This window comes from Narcine bancroftii, chromosome 5 (genome assembly GCF_036971445.1).
Source record: "Narcine bancroftii isolate sNarBan1 chromosome 5, sNarBan1.hap1, whole genome shotgun sequence".
In the NCBI taxonomy this organism is placed as follows: Eukaryota; Metazoa; Chordata; class Chondrichthyes; order Torpediniformes; family Narcinidae; genus Narcine; species Narcine bancroftii.
This window is the reverse complement of record NC_091473.1, coordinates 141497415-141519842: the sequence shown is the minus strand read 5'-3', so window position 1 is coordinate 141519842 and position 22428 is coordinate 141497415. Positions and strand designations below refer to the sequence as shown.

Below are 22428 nucleotides of genomic sequence, written 5' to 3'. Positions count from 1 at the left end.
ACAGGATGTTTAAAGTAGGGTGGCCAACGTTTTGCATTCCATTTGCCAATTCTTTCATGCACAAGTTCAGATGCATGTATTGAACAGTTATGGAATGACTGCAGAACAAAATCTCTTTCCTATTTTGACTCATTGAACATTTTTTTGTAATTGAAAACAGATTAATGTGAAAGAAGATAACATTCACCAAACGACGTGCACCACATAATGCAATTGTTAAAAATAATTGCCAAGTTTTAAATTTATTCTCGTAAAACCCATTTCTAGCTCTAAGCTACTTGAATTCCTGCTATAGATGTTTTTTCTACATATTGGTTTTTGGTTAATATTTTCTGCATAAGTAGGCTTGCTTTTTTATTATTATCACTGGGGTGCAATGCACCACTTCTAATCATCCAATGAGCCACTTTTGACACTTGCACCTTAGGTTGGTTATCCCTGGCTTAAAGCCTGCAGGGAACAATCAGCAGGTGGGCTGATATTTACAATTCTCTATATCCTTCCAATCTATCCAAGGCAGGCTTAAATTTTAAATTTGTTACATCGAACTCAATATATCAATAATCCAAAGAATAGGTTATATTTGGGGTTATTGAGAAGACCACATCTTTGATATTGTAATCATGGTCTCCTTATTGAAGGAAACATGTTATTAGTTTGGAAACGATTTGGAAAAGGTTTAGAGCAGCCTTTCTCAATGGAAGTCCAGCTGACCCCCTTGGGGCCACATTTAAATAAAAGCCTCATTTACTTTTCACAACATAAATTTTTTAATGTATTTTTATGCAGTCGGTAGGAGAGAAGTCAAAGCTTGACTGCTTCGCAGGGAAGGGGGCCCATAAACTTTGAGCAAGGTGCTAGGGGAGCAGGGGTGGGGCATAGCCGTAAAAAGGTTGAGAATGGTTGGTCTAGACCAGTGGCTCTCAACCTTTTTTTTCCCAACTCACATACCATGTTAAGTAATCCCTTTCCAACCACAGAGCACTTATGGCATAGGATGCCATAGCTGCTCTGTGGTTAGTAAGGGATTACTTAACGTGGTATGTGACTGGGGAAAAAAAGTTGAGAACCACTGGTATAGACTATAAAACAGAGCAGAATTAGGCCATTCAGCCCTTCGAGTCTGCTCTGCCATTCAAATCACGGCTGAACTATTTTTCCTTTCAACCCCATTCTCCTACCTTCTCCCCAAAACCTTCAACACTCTTACTAATCTAGAACGTATCAACTTCAGTTTTAAATATATCCAATCACTTTGGCCTCACTATGTAGCAAAGAAATTCACAGATTCACAACCCTCTGACTGAGGATATCTCTCCTCATCTCTGTTCTACAGGGGCGTCAGAGCAATGTGAATACATGGAAAGGGCATTGTTGCACCTTTTACTCCTCAGAAGCACCATTTTCACCAGAAAAGAAATTGAAGGTGTTAAAACCATTGTTTAATCACAAGGGCAGAGATGTAGTGTATTGGTTATCATTTTGGTTGAATTAAATGAGAGAATTAAATAACTCAATTCAATTCAGAACTAATTTGCGTGGCAAGGTTGACATAGCAGTTAGCACAATGCTGTTACAGCGCCAGCAATCAGGACCGGGGTTTGAATCTTGCGCTGTCTGTAAGGAGTTTGTACGTTCTCCCCGTGTCTGTGTGGGTTTTCCCTGGGGGCTCCGGTTTCCTCCCACCGTTCAAAACATACTGGGGTGGGGGGGGGGTTTAAATCAATTGGGTGTAATTGGGCGGCCCAGGTTCGTGGGCCGAAAGAGCCTGCTATCGTGCTGTAGGTCTAAATTAAAATTTAATTAAAAATAAATATTATTAGATGATATAAAAAGATTACAGGAAGGTTCTTAAACAAGTTATTGATTGATTATATTTGCAGCACTTTAGCAAAATTTAGAGCTGAAATTGCAATTCTTGCATTTCTTCTGAAATTGTACGGTTTATTTTGTTTCATGTTCAGCAACCTGAGAAAATTAGAGCATGTACCATTCCTTTCAAACTAAATAGTGATGAGAAATATGGATATGATTCTTCCAGGTCAGAATAATTACACTAAGGCTGGGGCTTCTCAATTGTTAATTATGTCTTTGCGAGGCCAAAATAAACATTTCTTTTATCTGATATTGTAAAATATATTTTGAATATTGCAACACCACCATAAATATAAGGGCACACATTTACATTGAGTAAAAATGAAAATAAATGAGCTTGCATTTAATAAAGAAAAAGTATAGCCAGTAAATAAGAACATTAAAAACGTGAGAGGTAAGGAAGAAGCAGGTGATTTGGCCTCTCAAAACCTGCTCTACTATTCAATAAGGTTCATAGTGATCTGATCTTGCCCCCAGCTTCAATTTCCTGCCCAACCCTTTGCCAAACATCTGTCTACCTCAGCCATGAGTGAACATATTCAGTGATTCTGCCTCAACAGCTCTTTAGGGTACGGAATTCTAAAGCTTCACTTTCCTCCAGAAGAAGACATTTCTTCCCATCTCCATCTTAAATGGGTGATCTCCTTATTCTAAAACCCTGTCACTAGTTCCGGGTTTTCCTGCAAGGGGAAAAATCTGGACAGCATCTAAAATCATAATTGCCAGGAAATTCTCTGCATAAGCACCCGCTCAATGTGTCAATAAATGCTTTTTTCTCAACAAGCTCTGACATTAGATTGAGCCAAATTACCAATGTTCTCTAGTTTAAAGGTCAACCGTAACAGAACTATCCCATCATGACAGAGAGCAATTAATATAGCAGGTCTTCTAATGAGTAACCAAACATTGGTGCCCTCACAATTTCTTTATCTTGCATGTCTTCTGTTGTAAAAGCAATCCTTAAACTTGTCTACTCTTGTATGAATGATGAATTATGGCTTAATAATATTAAACAAACACAAAGCATGGACTCAAGCACAAAGCATTTTAATGTTACACCCAGGAGATGGGTTTGAGAATTTCTTGCACCAACAGAAAACTTTATAGAGGTAATGATGAACATTTTAGGAAAGTAACACCCTGGAATTAACTTAGGCTACATGCCATCATCCATTAGATACTCCAGGGCCTTGCATCATTCGTGGTCTCTTCTAATGAGAGATGCCCAGAATCCCTTTTTTTTTTGGAAATAATCAAACCAGAGGCTCAAGTTACCCACATCTGGCGCAGACATTAATGTTTTAGAATTTGCACATAAAAGGACGAATGCATAATTTGAATCCTGGCTATCACTTTGCTCTGCCTTGAGACAACCAGTGCTAGTTGGAGTTAAACAGGAATGTCTGGAGAAGCTGGGGTGGTAGTGCAATGCTCAGAAGTGCTGGAGAAACTCGGCAGGCCAGGCAGCGTCAATAAGATGCAATGGATAGCCGAAGTTTCGGGTCTGAGCCCTTTGTCAAGGTTTGAGCAAGAAACAGGGAGGTGCCTGAATAAAAAGGCACAGGAAGGGGAGGAGAAGAGGAGTGAGGAAGGGGCAGGGAGAGGAGCACAGACGAACATGTAAGAGGTTATAGGTGGATAGGGGTGGGAGTGTAGAAGAAAAAAAGCTGAGGTGAGAGAGGGAGAGGGGAAGGAAAGGGGTAGGGAGTTGGAGGAGAGTAGACAGAGGGATAAGGAAAAGAGAGATGGGGAAGGGGGTTTAATGGAAACTGGATGTTGATGTTAATGCTGTCTGGTTGGGGAGTGCCCAGACGGAATATTAAGTGCTGTTCATCCAATTTGCAGGTTGCCTTGGTCTGTTTCCTTTCCTCCAGGTCCCCACCCACTTCCCTTCCTTCTCCTATGAAGAGATACCCTCTCCCCCCTATAATTTATCAGCTTATTTCTCTTCTACCCTCCCACCTCTTACTTGTTAGCCTGTACTCCTCCCCTGCTACTTCCTCCCTCTTCTCTTGTTCTCCCCTCCACCACCTATTTATTCAGATTTGCCTGGTTCCCCCCCCTCCACTCATACATTGATGCAACACTCAGTAACAAAACATTAGTTACACTTTACCTCCTACAGATGCTGCATGACCTGCTGAGTTTCTCCAGCACTTCTGTGCATTGCATAACAACCCCTGCATCTGCAGACTTAACTCCAGTGCTAGCTGGTCTCTGGCAAAACAACTTTCAAGACCATTACATTCAATAATCATTCCCATTCAAGGTTCTGTGATCTTGGACGTCTTTGCCACAGTCACCCACAAGACCTGCTAAATCCCCTGGTCCAAAGAACAGAAAGGCTAACAGAGTCTGAAGCACATGAGTTTGTTTTCCAAACTCTGCAACCCCATTCCAATACATAGACACTGAAAATGGAGCTTCAATCTATACAGACTCACTTCTCAATGTAATTTGCATTGGGATGAGGTCCAAAGCTCAAAGTTTAGGTCTCCTTCTCCTTTGAGGAGTTGGATCGCCAACAGTGAGAATCCAAAGGGGGTTTCTTCAATTTCCTTCCCTACCTTCAACTTTAAATACCTTTAAAGAGCTACATCACATGATTTACATCAGATTCTTTCAAGACATGACAAATGTCTCAATAAGCCATACATGAAACACAATAGAGAAAACCTACCGGGGACACCTACCACCTAAAATGACAGAAGGAGAAGGGAATGAAAAGAATTGACTCAGTGGAATTTCTTGTTTATCTTTATTGAGTGACAACATTGTTTGACGGGTTTAATGTATCTTAGATTCTGAACTTTAAATGAATGGGAGGGGAGGTAGGGATGGGAAGAGGGAGGGGGGGAGAAAACAACACTGTATATATTTGAAAAGGAAAATGTATGTATCTTGATCAATGTGGTTTATAGTGTGAAAAATAAAAATTTTTAAAAAAAATGTCTCAATACGATTATACCAACACTCAACTAAGAAATAAAAGATACAAGAGATGACTTTGAGCATTTCCATTGTTGTGGTGAATAACATTACTCCTTGCTACTTGGTTTACCTAGACTAAAACTCTTCCTGCTTCTCCACCTGAGTAACTTAATAAAGTTGAGGCTGGCGTGGAAGACTTTATCATGATGGAAGAGCATTTTGTAGAAGGTGTCAATGGGAAGATCTCCATTAGGATCTGCGTACTTCAGAGTTGTCATGGGAGTGTAGAGGGTGTTTGTTTGATGGCGAAATGGTGGATTGTCAGAGAGGATGATCTTCAGAGTATGCTAGTAATAAGAACAAAGAGAAAATTAGGTAAAATTGCAGCCACAAAGTGAGTTAGAAGAGGTCTCCCTGTGCTGTCACTTTTTCGTTCTCTCTCCAAAATTCCCACAGTCTGAGCAGCTTTGATGTTTGATTCCCAGGCATTCGCATCATGCCATTCTGAGGAGCCCTCAGGGAACAGAGAGAATGTTGTTCAGCATTGTGAGCACACTGGAGAAATCTGGAGGTGGGGATTGGTGGCAGCTAGCCAAGATTTGGCTCATCAGTGGGGAAGTCCTGCTTGGACAGATCTACACCAAGAAAATAAAAGTTCTTTCTTTACCAAGGTTACCATTCTTCGTCCAAGGTTACCATTCTCAGAGACTTGGTGTGGAACTAATGGGCTCATTACAGGCCAGAAAAAGTGGAATATAATTCAACCAGTGCAAGCACGCAGGTTTGGAGATGACACAACTATTGTGTGTGGCATCTCAAAATATGATGAAATGAAGTACAGGAAGAGAACAGATGGGACACAGATGTCTAGTGGGACATCAAACTCTCCCTCAATGTCTGCAACATGAAGGAGCTAGTTATTGACTTCAAGATGTAGGAAAGAGCAAATGTCTCTGTCTATATCAGTGGCATCGAGTTGGAGGTGGGAGTGAGCTTAAAGTTACTAGGTGGAAACCAGCTACTTTTTGTTGGTCCATCCACTAAGGAGGGAAACCAATGCTTCTGCTTCCTCAAATTTGACATGTCTCCATTGTCTTTATGGATGCTCCATAGAAAGTATTCTGTCCGTTTGCAACGTATCTTGGTGTGGAACTGCCCTGCCTAAGATCCCATAAAATTCCATAGAATTGTAAACACAACTCAGGCCATCACACAAACCATCCCACCTCGGCCACACGCTCTTCTCCCCTCATCTGTTGGGCAGAAGATAGAAGACCACAGTCAAGGACAGCTTCTTTCTTGCCATTATCAGACTCTTGAACAGTCCCCTATAATGTAAAAGATGATCTCTTGTTCTCACCAAACTACCTCGACGTGTACCTTGCACTGTTTTATTTTCTCTGTAGCACTATATTCTGCACTTTGGCTTAATTTTGTACTCTGAGTGGACTTGCAGGGATAGCAGCCAAAATTTATTTTGCTGCATCGGAAACATTACCATGTAAAGTTATAATGAGTCAGTTCATGGTAGTAAAGCAGCAAGACCCTCATTATATTTTAACAACTTCCCCCTGGTTCAAACAAGCAACCTTCTGCTGGGCAATGAGAAGGGAGCTGAAATCAAGATGAAACAATGAAAAATCTTGCAGGAATGCTCAGGACAGAGAACAGTCCCTTTCAATAGTTAGTAGAATACCACCACGTCCCACATGGATTCGGAACTAACCCACTGTTGCTTGTCTGGGAAAATGGAACGAGCAGTTGGGAAAATTTCTGATCATCATCTGTTCAAGAGTAATTGGGAAAGGGAAATAAATAAATAAACATCTCCCGAACAACTGAGTAAGAAACATTTGATGGATGGTAAAGTTGAGGACAGTGGAGATAAACTTCAGTTTAAAATGACAAAACCCATTCCTTTAGAACAAATCTGCAAATGTTGGACTCTGAAGTTTAATAATCATACCTCAGCCACTTCATCTGCACTTTGTCCCAGACTTGAGAATATCTCCTTATAGTTGCGCAAGTAAATATTTGTAAACATTTCCCTCGTTTCCAGGTCTGCAGCAGACAAATCGATTTTCATTCCTTCTTCATAGACCTTGTTTTCAAACTCGGTAATAACCGGGCCAGGTTCAATCAGAGTTATGCTATTAGATGAAAGACAGATCTTATTTATCAGATGTATGATTAATTTTTGGCTGTAAATGGTGCAGGAAACTTCCTCCTTTAGTCATTTTATCTTTATTTTAATCAGTGTCCACTAAACTGTGCAGCCAGATGAGCCTACTCTCAAATCAAAGTCTACATAAAGTTTTCAATAACATCCCTGTTACATTGTAAATGAAACAGTTTCATAATTATTTTAAGGCATTTGTATGAAACAACTTGTGTAATAAAGAGACAAAAATGATCTTTTGAGGGGAAAAGAACTCTCTCATTGCAAATACTTTAATACACATCTTCCTCAGCTAAGGATCGTCGAGACAAATTTAATCTGTCAAAACTGACAAGGCCCATCCAAAGTAAGTCGATCAGTACAATTTATGGAGCAAGGATAAAGATACATAACCAACATTTTGGCTTGAGCCCTTCATCAAGGTATGAGGAAAATGTAGGTAGGCACCCGAACAAAATGGAGGGAGGGTGGAGGGCAGGGGGAGGAAGACAGGCAGGAGGTAATAGGCGGATAAGGGAGAGAGGGAACACCAGCCAGCAGGGGGAGCTGGGATGTCTCTGTGAATGGAGAGGGAAGGGGGGTGGAGAGCTGGAGGAAAGGAGGAAGAGGGATGGGGAGTGGGCTAATGGAAACCAGAGGTCAACGATAATGCCACCTGGTTGGAGTGTGCCCAGTCAGAATAGTAGGCGTTGCTCCTCCAATTCACTTTCAGTAAGAAGATTGTGGCTTTATTGCATCATGAAATACAAAGTCTGGAAGGATATTCTGGCGCGGCGCTGAGAGAATGGAGAATTGCCAGGAGTGCCAGATGGGACAGAGTCTTAGAGTTAAGCAGCATGGAATGGGCCCTTCAGCCCAACCCACCCATGCTGAACAAGGTGACATTCAGGGCTGGCCTCATTTACCTGCATTCATTCCAGATCCTTCCTAAACCATCCCACCTCTAGGTCTGCCCCAATATCTTCTGATCACCATAATTCTCCCTGCTTCTAAAGCTTCTTCTGATAGCTTTTTCCAGATGCGAACTACCCTTGGATTGAAAAGGTTGCCTCTCAGCTTCCTCTTAAATTTCAACCCTCTCACTTCAAACCTCTGACCATTAGTTCAAGAATTGTTTTCTCCGGGAGGTGGTCTGTGAGTATTCACATTATTTATAATCCATGATATTAGAGTAAAACCTTTGGTAGCGAGAATTGAAGCAACTGGCTGCCTCAAGCAACTGGCAAAAAAAACCAAGGAAAATAATTTTTAATAATTAAAATAAATAAGAATAAAATGACAGGTAAACATAGATAAATTTAAAAGAGTAAAAGTAGATCTTCTCTGAAGTAACACATAAACCTTTGGTGAAGATGGGAGCAAATGTTCAGACAGCAGAGAGCCTTGGTCGTGCTTTGCTCGTAGCAGCTGATTAAATAAAGTTGTGTGAAAGAGCAATGGCAACGCTCAGGATGAAGAGCTGGTTGATACCACTTGCCGTTGGGGTGACTCTCTTAAAGTGTCTCCTTATCCCTGCTTAGCAAGAATCACCCTTACAGCGGCTTTATCAGTAAACTTGGAGGGGGGGGGGGAATGTAATTATTTATAATGTTATTGTTCATCTTTTGGGCAGCTCCGTGAAAGGGGAGGAACCTGAAAATGCAGTGACGGTTGAATTTTTTCAAAGAATGTGACTGAAAATAAAATAAAATGCTTTAAGGTTTATGTATTCATGCAAATCAAGTTTGTGCAGTGTAGTATTTTTGTTTTTTAAACTTTATTCTTGATGCAGGTGTACTAGTTTGGCATTGTAAGGCTAAGTCTCAAGCAACCAGAAAACACACATCCGGAATCTATCAATGCCCATAGGTGCTGGGTACCAGGGGTTTTATTCTACTGTATATAGAGACACGTAGAATGAGTTTCCAACTGCTGCCCAAATGGCCTCAAGACAAAAATGGGCACGGAAAAATTTGGACAGTGCTCTCATCAGTTCTACTTTAATGTGCACCCACAAAACCAGAAAGTCCGGGAGACATTCAACAGGCTAGGTAGTATCTGTGTTAAGAAAAACAGCGACTGTTTTCGATCAGAGACCCTCTGGCAATCACCAACATCAGATTAGAGTCAGCTGCAATTTTCTGTCAGCAGAATGTAAACTGGCTGTCAAATAATAGCCTTAACTTAATTGTGGAAACAATCCCTGTGGCATTGTTTTACAGCTTGCCATAATGATGTTGCAATGCTTCTGTTGACTTTGTTAAAAATATCTGCTCTACCAGCCTTGCCCCTGGTCAGAAAATGGAAACTCCTATTGTTGAAAAGCAATTTAGGAAGTACTGAGGATGCGATAAAGCTTTAACAAAATATTTGTTTAAAAATAAAGTCGAAGAACTGCTGCCTCACAGCGCCACGAACCCATGTTCATTACAGATAGCGCAGGATTCGAACCCTGATCCCGAGTGTTGCACTAACCACTACACAAACCGTGCCAGATGCCACACTGAAACATTCAAAATTCTCCAAATATTTGACAAGGTAGAATTTGTACATTCTCCCCATGTCTGCCTGGGTTTCCTCTGGGTGCTCCCATTTCATCCCACCCTCCAAAAACGTATGGGGATTTATAGGTTAATTGGTGCATGTGGACTCCTGAGCCGGAAGGGCATGTTACCATGCAATATGTCCAAGTTCCCTTGGCTGAGGAGACTCTAGCCAAAAGTTCATTGATTGCATTCTAAACCGAGCTTGATAGATTGCTGGATCTTAAAGGAATCAGGGCAGGGGCAAAAAATGATGTTAAGGTAGAAGATTGAATGGTAGAGCAGGTTTGGGAGCCAAAAGGTCTACACCTGGTCCTCCAGCTATTGTTCCTTCAGTCTATGTCTGTAATTGGTAGTTATTAAATATTAATAATCCCTAAAACCAAACCAAAATATATGTCTTAATTAGGTTTTTGCTATGCAATGTTACTGCAAAGAATGTGACTGAAAATAAAATAAAATCCACTGCAGCTCAGGAGAGCAACTCATTCTACTTGTTCTTATTCTTCTGAGCTTATAGTTGAGACAAGCTGTTGGACATTGGAGAACATGCCTTCTAACACATCCTTCACGTCCATGTCAATTCTGCCTTTGACAGAGGAGAGTGCTCTCAGTCCTCACTCCTCCATTTATTCCATGAACCCTTGCTCACGTCCAGCTGAGACTCAGTGCACAACACTCTTGCCTCTAATTTCAAGACAAAAATGCTTGTGGTATTAGGGCATGGGTGGAGGGGGTGGGGGATGGCAGGGGAGAGGGATGGGGGGTAAAAAAACCAGACTCTGAATGTTATATACCATTGTCGAGAGAGATTGTACTGTTTGTTTGGACTTTTGTGGCTTTGAAAATCAAAAATAAAATATTCAAAAACAAAAGACTCAAATGTTGACATCTGGACTGATACTCCCGCAGCCATTATTCTCAAGGACCCCCACCATCCAGGCCATGCCCTCTTCACTCTGCTACCATCAGGGGAGCCTGATGACGAACGCTCAGCGGCACAAGGACAACTTCTCCCTTGTTGCCATCAGCTTCCTGAAGCATAGACACTAACTCATTTTTTCATTTTCTTTTTCTTGCACTATTTTTATTTACTTTGAAATGTAATTAATAGAAATGGTTGCACTGTCATGTTGCCACTAATCAAGGTATATATGACATGTTCATGACAATAGATGTCAAGAAATCTTTTGGAGGACATGGAAAACCAAAGCTCTACTTGCTCCCTCAGCGATACCTGGACCACCATCATGAAAAAGAGCAGGTGCCTTCCCTCCAGTATCCTGCTGACCCTTGTTCCTCAAGGGAATGTGGCACATCACCAGAGGTGAGATCTGGGGCAGATCAACCATGATTGTATTGAATGGTCCTGTTCCTATTTTCTTGTGTTCTTGCTTTCTATCTCTAGTTCCTCTGGCTGGCGCTTTCTGTGCCTGTAATTATCCAGGAAACTCTAGTTGGAGCCTCAAAAATGCACAGAAGTGCTGGAAGAACTCAGCCGGTCTCTCAGCGTCCATTGGAGGTAAAGATATATGACCGATGTTTTGGGCCTGCACCCTTCTTCAAGGTATAAGCAAAAAAGCAGGCAGGTATCTGAATAAAGACTGGGGAGAGAAAGGAGGAAGATTGGGAGGGGGAGGAATCCAGACTAACAGGAAAAAAAAATACTAATTAGATACAAGAGGAAAGGTGAGAATTGATTTTGGTTCTGTAAAAGGAATCAGAGAGAGGGAGAGAGAATTAGAAGAAAGGAAACAGTGGGACAAAGATGGAGGTTAATGGAAACCAGAGAAGATGATGTTAATGCCGTCCGATTGGAGGGTGCCCAGATAGAAGATAAGGTGTTGTTCAGTTGGAGCCTGAACATTGCCACTTGGGAACGTTGAATCAACACACAGCTACAAATCAGCATAGTTGGATCAGGTCCAGAATTGGGATGAAATGGTTAATAATATGTATGAAGGCCTTGAATTTCCTTTCGGCCTGTTTGCTTATTACTTGTTGTCCAGGGTCAGTAGCTGTGTTCGTAGAACATCAGATCCGTCCTGAGAATGCCAAAGCACCAGGCATTCAAAGGTTGTGATGGAGTGAGACTTGAAGGATTTTGCTCGGTTTCCTCCCTCCTTAAAATGACTGGTCATCAAATTTTAATTGGTAAACGATGTCAATGCAAAGGAACCTGCAGGCCAGTATCCTGATCCTGAAGGTCCTTAAATTTCTCATGGAAGGATCACAAATAGGACCCAGATTCTGTTGAAGAGGCTCTTCATCTGTAGCAAGGGCAACTTTTGCGTCATTTTGTCCATCGCCTTCACTGCCAGTTCTTAGTTCTTATCTCCTTCCCCACTGCTACCCATCCATGTGTGCCCATGAGAGATGTGGATGTTGCAATCAAGAGATGATGTTATGAACATCTGGTCAACTGGGCTTACATTAACAAAGAGGAGATGGAAAAAAAAACAAAGAGGAGATGAGCGGGTGGACCAGAATATTTCTTTAATGAATGCTTGTGCTTCACCATCATGAAGTTCAGGTTTTAACTATATTAATTATCACATGTTGCAGTGCAATAATTTGGCTAGATCCCAACAGATCACTTAAGTCATTTTGAGGTAAGTAATAAACTGAACTGCACAAGAAGCAACAGAACATATCTTTAAAAAAAAATTAAATTGTTGGAGAGAGAAGAGAAAACAAAACCTGGAGCAAAAAAAAAGAGCTGGAGGAACTCAACAAGTCAAGCGGTGACTGCAGAGGCAGAGGGACAGGTGGCATTTTAGGGTCAAGATCCTGCAGCAGTCCTGAATGCAGCATCCTGACCCAAAATACAACCTCCCCTCTGCCTCCATAGACATTGCTTGACCCATTGCATTCTTCCTGCTGCTTAGGCTTTATTCAAATAAAATTGTTACCTACTTCAATCGGAATTTTATGGCCTGGATCGCCAAACTTTCACAAAATCCTTCCACTGCAAACTTAGAAGCAGCATAGATGTCATTGAACAATATCCCTGCAAAAGAAAGCAATAGCCAAATGACTGGAATTTCCCGTGTGAAATTGAATCTCCTGGTCCAAGAAAGGTCACTGGCATACACTTCCAATCAAACCTGAACAGTGGGAGAATTTTAATCCATTTGTGCTTGTGGGTCATGACATAGTATTAAGATTTTAGTGTGAATCTTACCTTGAATGCCCATGACACTACTAACCACCACAATGTGTCCCCTTTTCCTCCTCTTCATGTCTGGCAACACTTCTTTAAGGAGTCTCACAAGTCCAAAGAAGTTAGTGTCCATAACTGCCTTCATCTCATCCAAGGTCTGGCATTCAATGGGTCCAATCATCCCCATTCCAGCATTGCTAACTGGGATAAAATGTACACAGAATTATGTAAGTAATGAGCCTGAGCAGGAAAGTGACTCATGTTAAAGTCGGATTTTGTAGACCATTTTTTAACATTAAATTTATGAGGTTGACATGGGTACTACATTTGACCAGGATGGACTGGGTGCCAAGTTTGTGTTCAAGGCATTGGGAGTTCCAATGGGTGGGCAGCCAACTAAAACTGGGTGGGAAAATGGCGCTTGAGGCGTCAGGAGCCTTGATGGGAAAGCGGCTGGGATCGAGGCATGAGTTTGCATCCGAGGCATCTGGAGTTCCGGTGGGTGGGTGGTCGGGACTGGGTGGGAAGTCCGCGGTTGAGATGTCAGGAGCTCTGATGGGTGGGCGGCCGGGACTGGGTGAGAAGTCCATGGTTGAGATGTCAGGAGCTCCGATGGGTGGGCAGCCGGGACTGAGGTGAGAGACTGGGGTCAACTTTTACCTGCAATATATGGTAAATACCAGATTTTGGGGCGAAAAATAGGAAAGGTTGATTTTACATAGTGTCATTTTTTACACGAGTATATTTCTTTCTTTGGCTTGGCTTCCCGGACGAAGATTTATGGAGGGGGTAAAAAGTTCACGTCAGCTGCAGGCTCGTTTGTGGCTGACAAGTCCGATGCGGGACAGGCAGACACGGTTGCAGCGGCTGCAGGGGAAAATTGGTTGGTTGGGGTTGGGTGTTGGGTTTTTCCTCCTTTGCCTTTTGTCAGTGAAATATATGGTATTTTTAAAGAGGAGGGATAAGGTAATGTGTTTTAATCCACAGCCTAGAATGTTGTTAGTCTTTCTGTTTCAAAACCATATCTGCAGTAAATTTCTGTTAACCCAGCAGATTTTCCAAATGATCAGATGTTATTGTATTATCGCTCAAACACACTTTATTAAAGGTGTTAAACAGCAGAATCACAAATTTTCCAGTAAGCTCAGTGATTCTAAAAGGAACCAGAAGGAGATCGAAATAAGTTTCGACAACCAGGTCCTCCAGTGAGAGGAAAGGAGCACATGATTCAGAGCCCCAGTGAGCGGAAAGGAATGAGGGAACCAGGTTTCCGAAGAACGGAAAAGGAATCAGCCCCGCCGAGTCAGAAAGGAGTGTGGAAACTGTAGCACTGGTGAGTCAGAAGAGAGCTGAGGAACCTGGTAAGGCAGGTGTTGGACACACTAACGGATTATTGGAGTTTTAAGCCATGAAAGAAAATAATAGATTTACTGTCATGGTTGCTCAATTACTATGCAACTATAAATCAGTAGCCCAGTCAATATATTCTACAAGCAACCTTTTTCCCTTTGCTTCCTTGGTTAAACGAGACTTATTTGGTATCAACTCAGACTCTGTGTTAAAATATGGTAACCCTGAAATTTCTTTGCTCTTTAAAAAATAATCTGGGTAATTGAAAATTATAATGGAGTAACAAGATTCCTATCTCTGGATGGTGATGATTCCAAAGGGAAATTTGACTCCTCGTTCATTGATAGTACTCCACAAATATGTCAATAGTGGGATACCACTTTATCCATCCTGGAATCTCGTCCTGATGTGCATCCTGTTTAAACAGTATATTGAATTGAAGAGTGGCCATTGTTGAAGAGGGAAGTTGGAGTGGTATTGTAAACTATCTTGAGTACCTCTCCTCTCAGATCAGAGAAAATTGACTACCTTCTTCAGTGAAACTGTGGATCCAGTGGAAACTAAAGATGCAGAAATAAAGTATTTGCTGTTTGGCACGTTGGGTCTTGGGGGAATTTTAGTCCAATCAACAAGGTCAAGAAAAGGAAATGAACACTTAAGACAGTGTGAATTGCATCTTTGCTTTAGAATTAGAATTAGGATTGGAATGAATTTACTTTAAAATGCTCATTTACCACCAATGGGTGGGTACAGAGATTGTGTGTCCTGAAAGTGACCTTTTGCTCTGTGATAGTACAGATTCTATCACCAATGTGTATATGTACAGATGGTAGTGTAGATGACTGTGATTGGCTGAGAGTGTAGCCACGCCTTCTGGCAGGTCATAAAGGGTTGCTCCTAGCCAGACCAGGTCATTCTGGACTGGTCAACCTACTTGTGATAGGCTCCAGTGTTCTAGTTAATAAAAGCCTTGGTTTGGATCAACAAGCCTTTGATTCTTTCAACACGCTCTACAATTTTATTAACTAGAAAGTTTTGAAGGGATGGAACGGCTCGACATCGACCCACAGTCGGCTACAGCCTCGAATGACTTTAAGCACTGGGTGAGGTGTTTCGAAACATACTTACAACTCTCTGACCCTGCCGTGATAGAGGACAGCCATCGACTACTAATATTGATGACTATGGTGTCCCCAAGAGTCTACCAGAGTATTCAGGACGCGACCACTTATGCTGCAGCCATGAAGGTGCTGAAAGGGCTCTATGAGCGACCTGTGAACAGGGTCTATGCTCGGTACAAACTAACGACAAGGAGGCAACAGCCCGGTGAGTCCTGTAGAGCTTATATTCAAGCACTAAGGGCAATGGGCAGGGACTTTGCCTGCACAGACAGAACTGGTGCGGAGACCACAGACGATCTCATTCAGGATTCCTACGTGGCTGGGGTCTGATCGAAAGAGGTGAGGCAGCGCCTGCTAGAGCACGGGGGAGAAAACCTAGAGGACATGATCTGGATCACAGAGACAATAGAGGATCTGGTCTTAAGTATGGACGTGTACTCTCTGGGCTGGACCCCACGCTCTGATGTGAGTAGGATGCCCTCCCTCAACCCTACTACCCCCCGGCACATTGACGGCCTGTCGGCTGCCGCTACGCTGCCTGATGCGACCCCGAAGTGTTATTTCTGCAGGAGGGACAGGCACAGCAGGTCCCAGTGCCCAGCGAGAAAAGCCAGGTGCCAGAAGTGCCTTAAAAATGGCCACTTTGCTGTAGTCTGTCGCTCCAAAATGGGCATCGTCAAACACAGTGCCTCGTGTGAAGCCCAACCGCTACCCTCCCATTCAAACATTTCTTCCTCAGAGCTTTCCCTGCTGGCAGGTCTTAAAGGGTTGCTTCTAGCCAGACTAGGTCATTCTGGACTGGTCGACCTACTTGTGATATGCTCCAGTCTTCTAGTTAATAAAAGCCTTGGTTTGGATCAACAAGCCTTTTATTCTTTCGACGTGCTCTACGTGCTCGTAATAAAAATGTCCAGGAAACTTTTGATACTGCTTTATTATTGGATCAGTAATTAAATCCTTTACAGCAGGGGTGGCCAAACCTTTTTGGTTGTGAGCCACATACAAAAAAATATAAGGAGTCACGGACCAAACAATATTAAGCCCGGCAGTTTTCAACCACCATCGGTACCTGTAACAGACCATTTCGAGCCTGTACAGAGCTGACGACAGTCGGACTGGGTTGTTGAGACTTCACTCCCTGCTCTCCGTGGGTCCATACCAATATCAGCTCTGTTGTAACAGCAGCTCCTGAAGCATCAACATTTTGCGGTCTCTTCTAACAGGCCACTTAAAAATGGGCAATGGGCTACAGTTGGCCCAGGGCATGTAGTTCGGCTACCCCTGCTTTACAGCTTCAGACTGATGTGGATTCATTTTGATTTTGATTAACAATTCCAGAACTTACACATTTTTAAAAATGCCAATGCACTGAAGGAACCTTATTCCTGAAATTACTGTGTTTTGTCCACTGTGTGCAGTTTCAAGATCTGTACAACGTATAGAACTTGCCTCTAGACTAAAATTATAGGTATGGCAATGGCCTCTTGTAAAATTGGGAGGTTCAGTAGAACAGGTTTTCCTATCACTTGGAAGTCTTCTGCGGTTTCCTACAAGTGGAGAATTCTGTTCCCTGCTGACAGGCTCTAGGCAGGTAGAAGGTGTGTACAACACAGTCATTACTGTGAGATTGTGCGTGTTTCTACTGGCACACCTCGTATCACCTCGCATCACCGCGAATTTCTGTCCCCCGTATCACTGCGTATTTTATGACTACCCAAACTGTTTCTTCTGAGCGATAAATACGCGGTGATGTGGGGTGATGCGGGGTGATGCGAGGTGATGCAGGGTGATGTGAGGTGACCAGGAAGTCGCGTATTTTAAGGTCACATATCAGGTCGTTTTGTTTTCCCATCCAAAATGCCCTTCACCATCATTTCCTGCCATTTTGTGATCAAGAATCGCTGAAGATCAATGTCCAGTTGATACTGTCCGACATATTCCAACGAAGAAACGAAAAAGTTATTATAACGACAGACAAGCTTGATATTTGTCCAGGGAAATTACTCCAATTTAACGATACACAAAGGAACAGCGGAGGCGATATGAACGCAGTATAGTTAGCTAGTAGGTAGCTTGTGCAGTATATATACGCAATAAGATAATGCGCTATGCCGGTGCGTGCATGCGATGATCAATTGATCATGATGTAGGCTCATCGCGCCTACCAAAAGCCATGCACCTCCAAGCATCGCCGCATTCTCTGTCTCTCTCATTTTGTCATTTTGACAAATGACTAGAAGTCATTTTGAGGCCCTTTTAGAGTAAAATTTAGTGAATTGTAACGACAGGTTTCCTGTGCCTTTAAAATGCTCCACTTACCTGCATATAAGGTCCAAAGATGGATTGACGAGTCCAAAGCAAGCTGGGTTCCCTCCACCAAGGCTGGTAGTGTCAGAGGTGGAGCGACCTCGCTCCACCTCCTGTTTAAAAGGATTGTTACTGAAAACGGCTCACAAGGGGAAAGGCTAATGATGTCACGATGACGTCGCCAGGCCGCAACCCAAGAGAGCAAATTTTAAAGTACCCATCTGCGAGAAAGGAGATTACAATGCGCAGAAGATCGTCCTGAGTTCTAAGATTGCTCGAACAGATCTCCACTCGCACTCACACCTGATGCTTAGTCGCCATTGTTGCGTATAGGGCACTTTCACTCCCTGGTGTCATGGTGGCTGACGGCACTGCAGCACTACATGCCCTACCTCCTTCACCTTCGAAAACCGGTTCAGAAATCTCCTCTGCTTAAAAAGATCGCATGATCCACCTTTTCCATCCTCTGCATAAAAGGTAAATTCTCCTTTTCTTTGTAACGTGGGGAGGGAATAACGTGGATTTTGTGCATAAAAACATCAGCGCACCTTCTGCCTGACAGTCAGCAGTAAACAAATCATTGTACTTGTAGACAATCACAGGAGACTTGAGAGTGATAGGAAAACCTGCTCTATTGAACCTTGCCAATTTTACAATAGGCCATTGCCACACCTGTCATTTTTATCTGGAGCAAAACCATCTGTACTAACATCCACAGGGGTCAAATTGATGAAATTGGAGGGGTAGATTAGAGAGTCTAGATTTATATTCCTCTGACTGTAAACATTTAAATGATGGTGGAATTGAGAGAGTTAAGATGATTAAAGGATTTGATAGACGTCTTAAAGAGAATCTACTGCAAAAATATTTAAAGAACTAAACTTGGAACCATGACATTCAAGAGTAAATTGAGGAAACATCTTCAACGTTGGTGGGGATTTGGATGGAAGTCTCTCCTGTTGCATATCCACTGAAAATTTCAGAATGGAAATTTGAGTTGGGTGAAGCCAAGTAGGTAGCATTAAGTTACAAATGAATAATGATCCTGAAGAAAGCCGATGGGACAGAGGCCAGCTCCTGATTTTCGGGATAAGTTCGAGAATGTCACATTTATAAGTGAGATCATTTGTACACTGTATTGCCTTACCAAGTATATCGATCTTCCTGTTGGGGATATTATTGATACAGTCTTGGATTGATTTTTCATTGCAAACATCCAGCTGTTTAATCTCCAGTGTCTTTCCCAGTGCATTTCCAGCAGTATCCACGAGATCTCTCATTTTGTCCAAATTCCGCATGGTGGCATAAACTATGGACAAACATAATAAGACCACAAGAAATAAGAGTTGGCCATCTGGCCCAGCAAATCCATTCAATAAGATCTTGGTGCAAGCTCAACTCCACCTGCAAGCCTGTCCCCCACAACCTCTAGTACCACCAAATAATACTCTCTATCAAGAATGAGGCATCCGCTGCTGGTTCCTTGGGCAGAAAATTCCAGAGATTTGCCACTCTGTGGGAGAAGCAGTTCTTCCTTATCTCTGTATTAAATCTACTCCCTCCATCCTTGGTATGTTCCTTTACCTCGTACTACAAAGAAGCAAAAAATATATTCGGAAATATAGTTATGTGCTGATCACAGCTTTCTCCATCGGCAAGAATCCCAGAAACTCAGGCAAGCACCGTAACATTTTCTGCACAATTATACAAGAATAGAGCAGCAGGAGTAGGTACCAGGCCCTCTCAGACTTGATTTCCCATTCAACACAATTATAGGTGATCTACATTCTTCTTCTTTGTGCCAGTAACCCACAAAGCTCAATTCCTCAAGCTTTCAAATATTTGGCGATCGCCAACATAAATATTTCTAATGATCTGATCTCCGCTCTCCTCAGGGACAGAGAATTCCAGAGATTCACTAATCTGAGAGAGAATAGCTCCAATGCTCAAAACCGGGCTTCAAATTCCACAGAAGTTTGAAAGTTTTTATGTTCTCCCTGTGTCTGCATAGGTTTTCCCTGGGGGCTCTGGTTTCCTCCCACCCTTCAAAACATACCGAGGTTTGTAGGTCAATTGGGTGTGAATTGGGCGGCACGGGCTCGTGGGCCAAAATGGCCTGTTACCATGCTGCATGTTTAAATTTAAAATTTAAATTTAATATTAGGCGAAATTTCTACATACCTATATATGTGGATATATAGATAAGTCTCTTATTTTGTAGCAATATTCCCTTATTTGTGACTCATGCAAAAAGTAACAAAACTCACCATCTGGCCTGTCAACCCTCTGGATGATTTTATATGTTTGAACAAGGTCACTCCACATTGTTCCAAACTCCAGGGAATACAGATCCAAATTGTCTGTAGGCTCTTGAGAGGATAGCCCTGACATTTTGGAATTAGCCTGGCAAATCTCTTTTGTGCTGCAAACTGAATCCTTTTTTTTTCAGCTAAGGCAACCAAAACTGGCCTCGCCAACATTCCAGACTGTGCTTTAACACTGAAACAGTGAACGCAATTGTGGACAGAAGCAGAAAATGCTGGAAATTCTCAGCAGATCAGGATGCATCTGTGGAAAGAGAAACCGAGTCATGTTTGAAGCTGAAGACTCTTCTGTGCTGATCAAGCGTCTCGGATTTGCCAAGTGAGGTCTGTTTCTCTTCCCACAGATGCAGACTAAACTGCTGAGAGTTTCCAGCATCTTCTGTTTTTATTTTATATTTTCAACAAATGCGTTGCTTTTGCTTTTCACTCGCTTTTCCTGCATCTGCTGTTGATCCTGATTTTCTGATGCAACCTCCACCTTCCCCTTTACATGAATTAATTACCAAAGGTGTTTGGAATATTTGTTTAAATTCAAACCAATTAACTTACGTAAACTTATAACAATGAGATTTACAATCTTCACACCTAGATGTCTTCTGATCGAGGGTCTTTGTCCTGAAGCTTTTCACTTTACACACATTCTATCTGACCTGCTGAGTGTTTCTAGAACTTTCTATTTTTATTATAGATTTCTAATACCTGTGCATTTTTAAATTTTCAGATCCAGATTAATATCCTCTATTTCTTTTACATGATCATGTAAGGGCATATAGAACATAAACGTTACAGCACAGTTCAGGCCCTTCAGCTCACAACCCTACTCCTCCACCACCTTATCCTTCCCTACCTCACATCCATGCACCCGCCTAAGTCTTTAAAATGTCTCCATTGTACCACCCTCCACCACCACCCCTGGCAAAGCATTCCAGGCACCCACCACTCTGTTTAGAAGAAATACTTTCCCCCAAAACTTATCAAAACATAATGCTGGAGAAACTCAGCAGGTCAAACAGTATATTTTATAGAGCAAAGACAAAGGTAAATAGCCAACATCGAGGTGTGAGCCAAATGAAGGCAGGGGCCCAAACAAAATTGATCTTTGCCGTATAAAGTGCACAGTTTGACCAGCTGAGTTGCTCCAGCTTTGTGTATTTACTTCAATCACAGTGTCTGTAGTCTTTTGTGTTTTACCCCCTCACCTTAAACAGATGTCCTCTGATATAAATATATATACAGATATAGAAACAATTATAGTTATTAATTCTGTCCTTTACCTCCATGCAGACATTTGCAAAGCAAATGAAGAATCAATGATAAACAATTCTGGGATACAGCTGAAGCATTCTTGGGGTGGATTTACCCCTCATGCATCCAGCATGTTTATCCTCTTGTTTCTCACCCATTATCCACTCTCCTTCGTACAAAGGGCATTCTGTTCTCCCAATCTCCATTTTTTCCCCTGTTTATCTCATTATTTCTGCACTTTGTTGTCTTCCTTGCCTTCATCTTCCTTCCTTCTCCCACTCTTGTCTACATTTCCCCCTCTAGTCTTGCACATATTTGATCATCCTGGTCATTCTCTCTTCTTCCTGCTGCATTCAAGTAAAAGGTATGGAAGCCTGAAATCTGGCATGTCTAGATTCAAGTGCAGAATTTTTCCAGCAGCTATCAGGATCTTCAACCTCCCCATACTACCATGACTGTAACGGTATTCCAAGACCATCGAGGATCTGCCTGCACTATTGTAACATCACAATTTTTCACTGACGTCAACTGTGACTATTTATCTACACTTTTATATATATTATCTATTTTCTCTCTTGTGCAACAATTTAATTTATACTTATTGTTTGTTTAAAGTAATTAAGCAAGTAAGAATTTCATTGTGTCAGTATATTATATATTTCTGTGACAATGATTATTTCATAATCCATTTCTATTTTTTCTATACCTCCCGCTCCCTTCCCCATCCTTTTCTATCCTCCAGCACCCTGGATTCTCTTTGTTTGCCTCATTGATTAACCCCACAAACCCCATGCCCCCCCCCCTCACACCATTACCTTTATTATAAACTCCTTCTGTTAAGACAACTGCATCAATTCTTTTATTATCCGTATTTTCCTGTCCACATCCCAGTCGCATTCTCCCTTAGAAGCATGACCTTGTGTTTCCAACTCACCCAGAAATCTTTTCTTCTCATCCTTGGCCAGTTTACTTGCGATGGCCAAACCAATCCCAGAAGAGCAACCTGTGACCAAGACTGTTTTCTGAGCCATCATGCAGGAGGATGTTGCAAGATGAAGAGAAATGGTCCCACCTTCAGACAGCCCAACATCATTTTTATCAACAGCAAGACTGAGTCAGCACTTCCTGGAATTCGCAACCCTCAGATTAGAGGGATAATCTCACTTAAACAGATGGCCAGCTCAGAAAACTTGACAAGATAAACAGATTATAAAATATCGCAAGCAGTTGTACATCAACTAGAACAATGACTGAACATGCACACACAGGTCTTTGTCTCGTTGACTGTTCTAGTAACAAATACTATGCTAATGCATCTTTTTTTTCCAAATTTTATTAATCAAATTAAGTCATATAAGAATGCAAATACATAATCTTTTATCCCATGTAATCCCCCACCTCCCTACCTTAA

At 42.0% G+C, this 22428-nt stretch overlaps 1 protein-coding gene across 1 annotated transcript; it reads right to left on the bottom strand.

The window, feature by feature from the left end:
- Positions 1–4877: 4877 nt before the first annotated feature.
- On the bottom strand, positions 4878–22056 carry LOC138762828 (retinol dehydrogenase 8). Its single transcript, XM_069936370.1, has 6 exons — positions 21952–22056; positions 18596–18757; positions 12692–12871; positions 12424–12517; positions 6773–6956; positions 4878–5153 (listed from the first exon to the last, which is right to left on the bottom strand). The coding sequence occupies exons 1-6, from the start codon at positions 22049–22051 to the stop codon at positions 4914–4916; spliced, it is 960 nt and encodes a 319-aa protein (XP_069792471.1). The 5' UTR covers positions 22052–22056; the 3' UTR covers positions 4878–4913.
- Between the last annotated feature and the right edge of the window lie 372 nt (positions 22057–22428).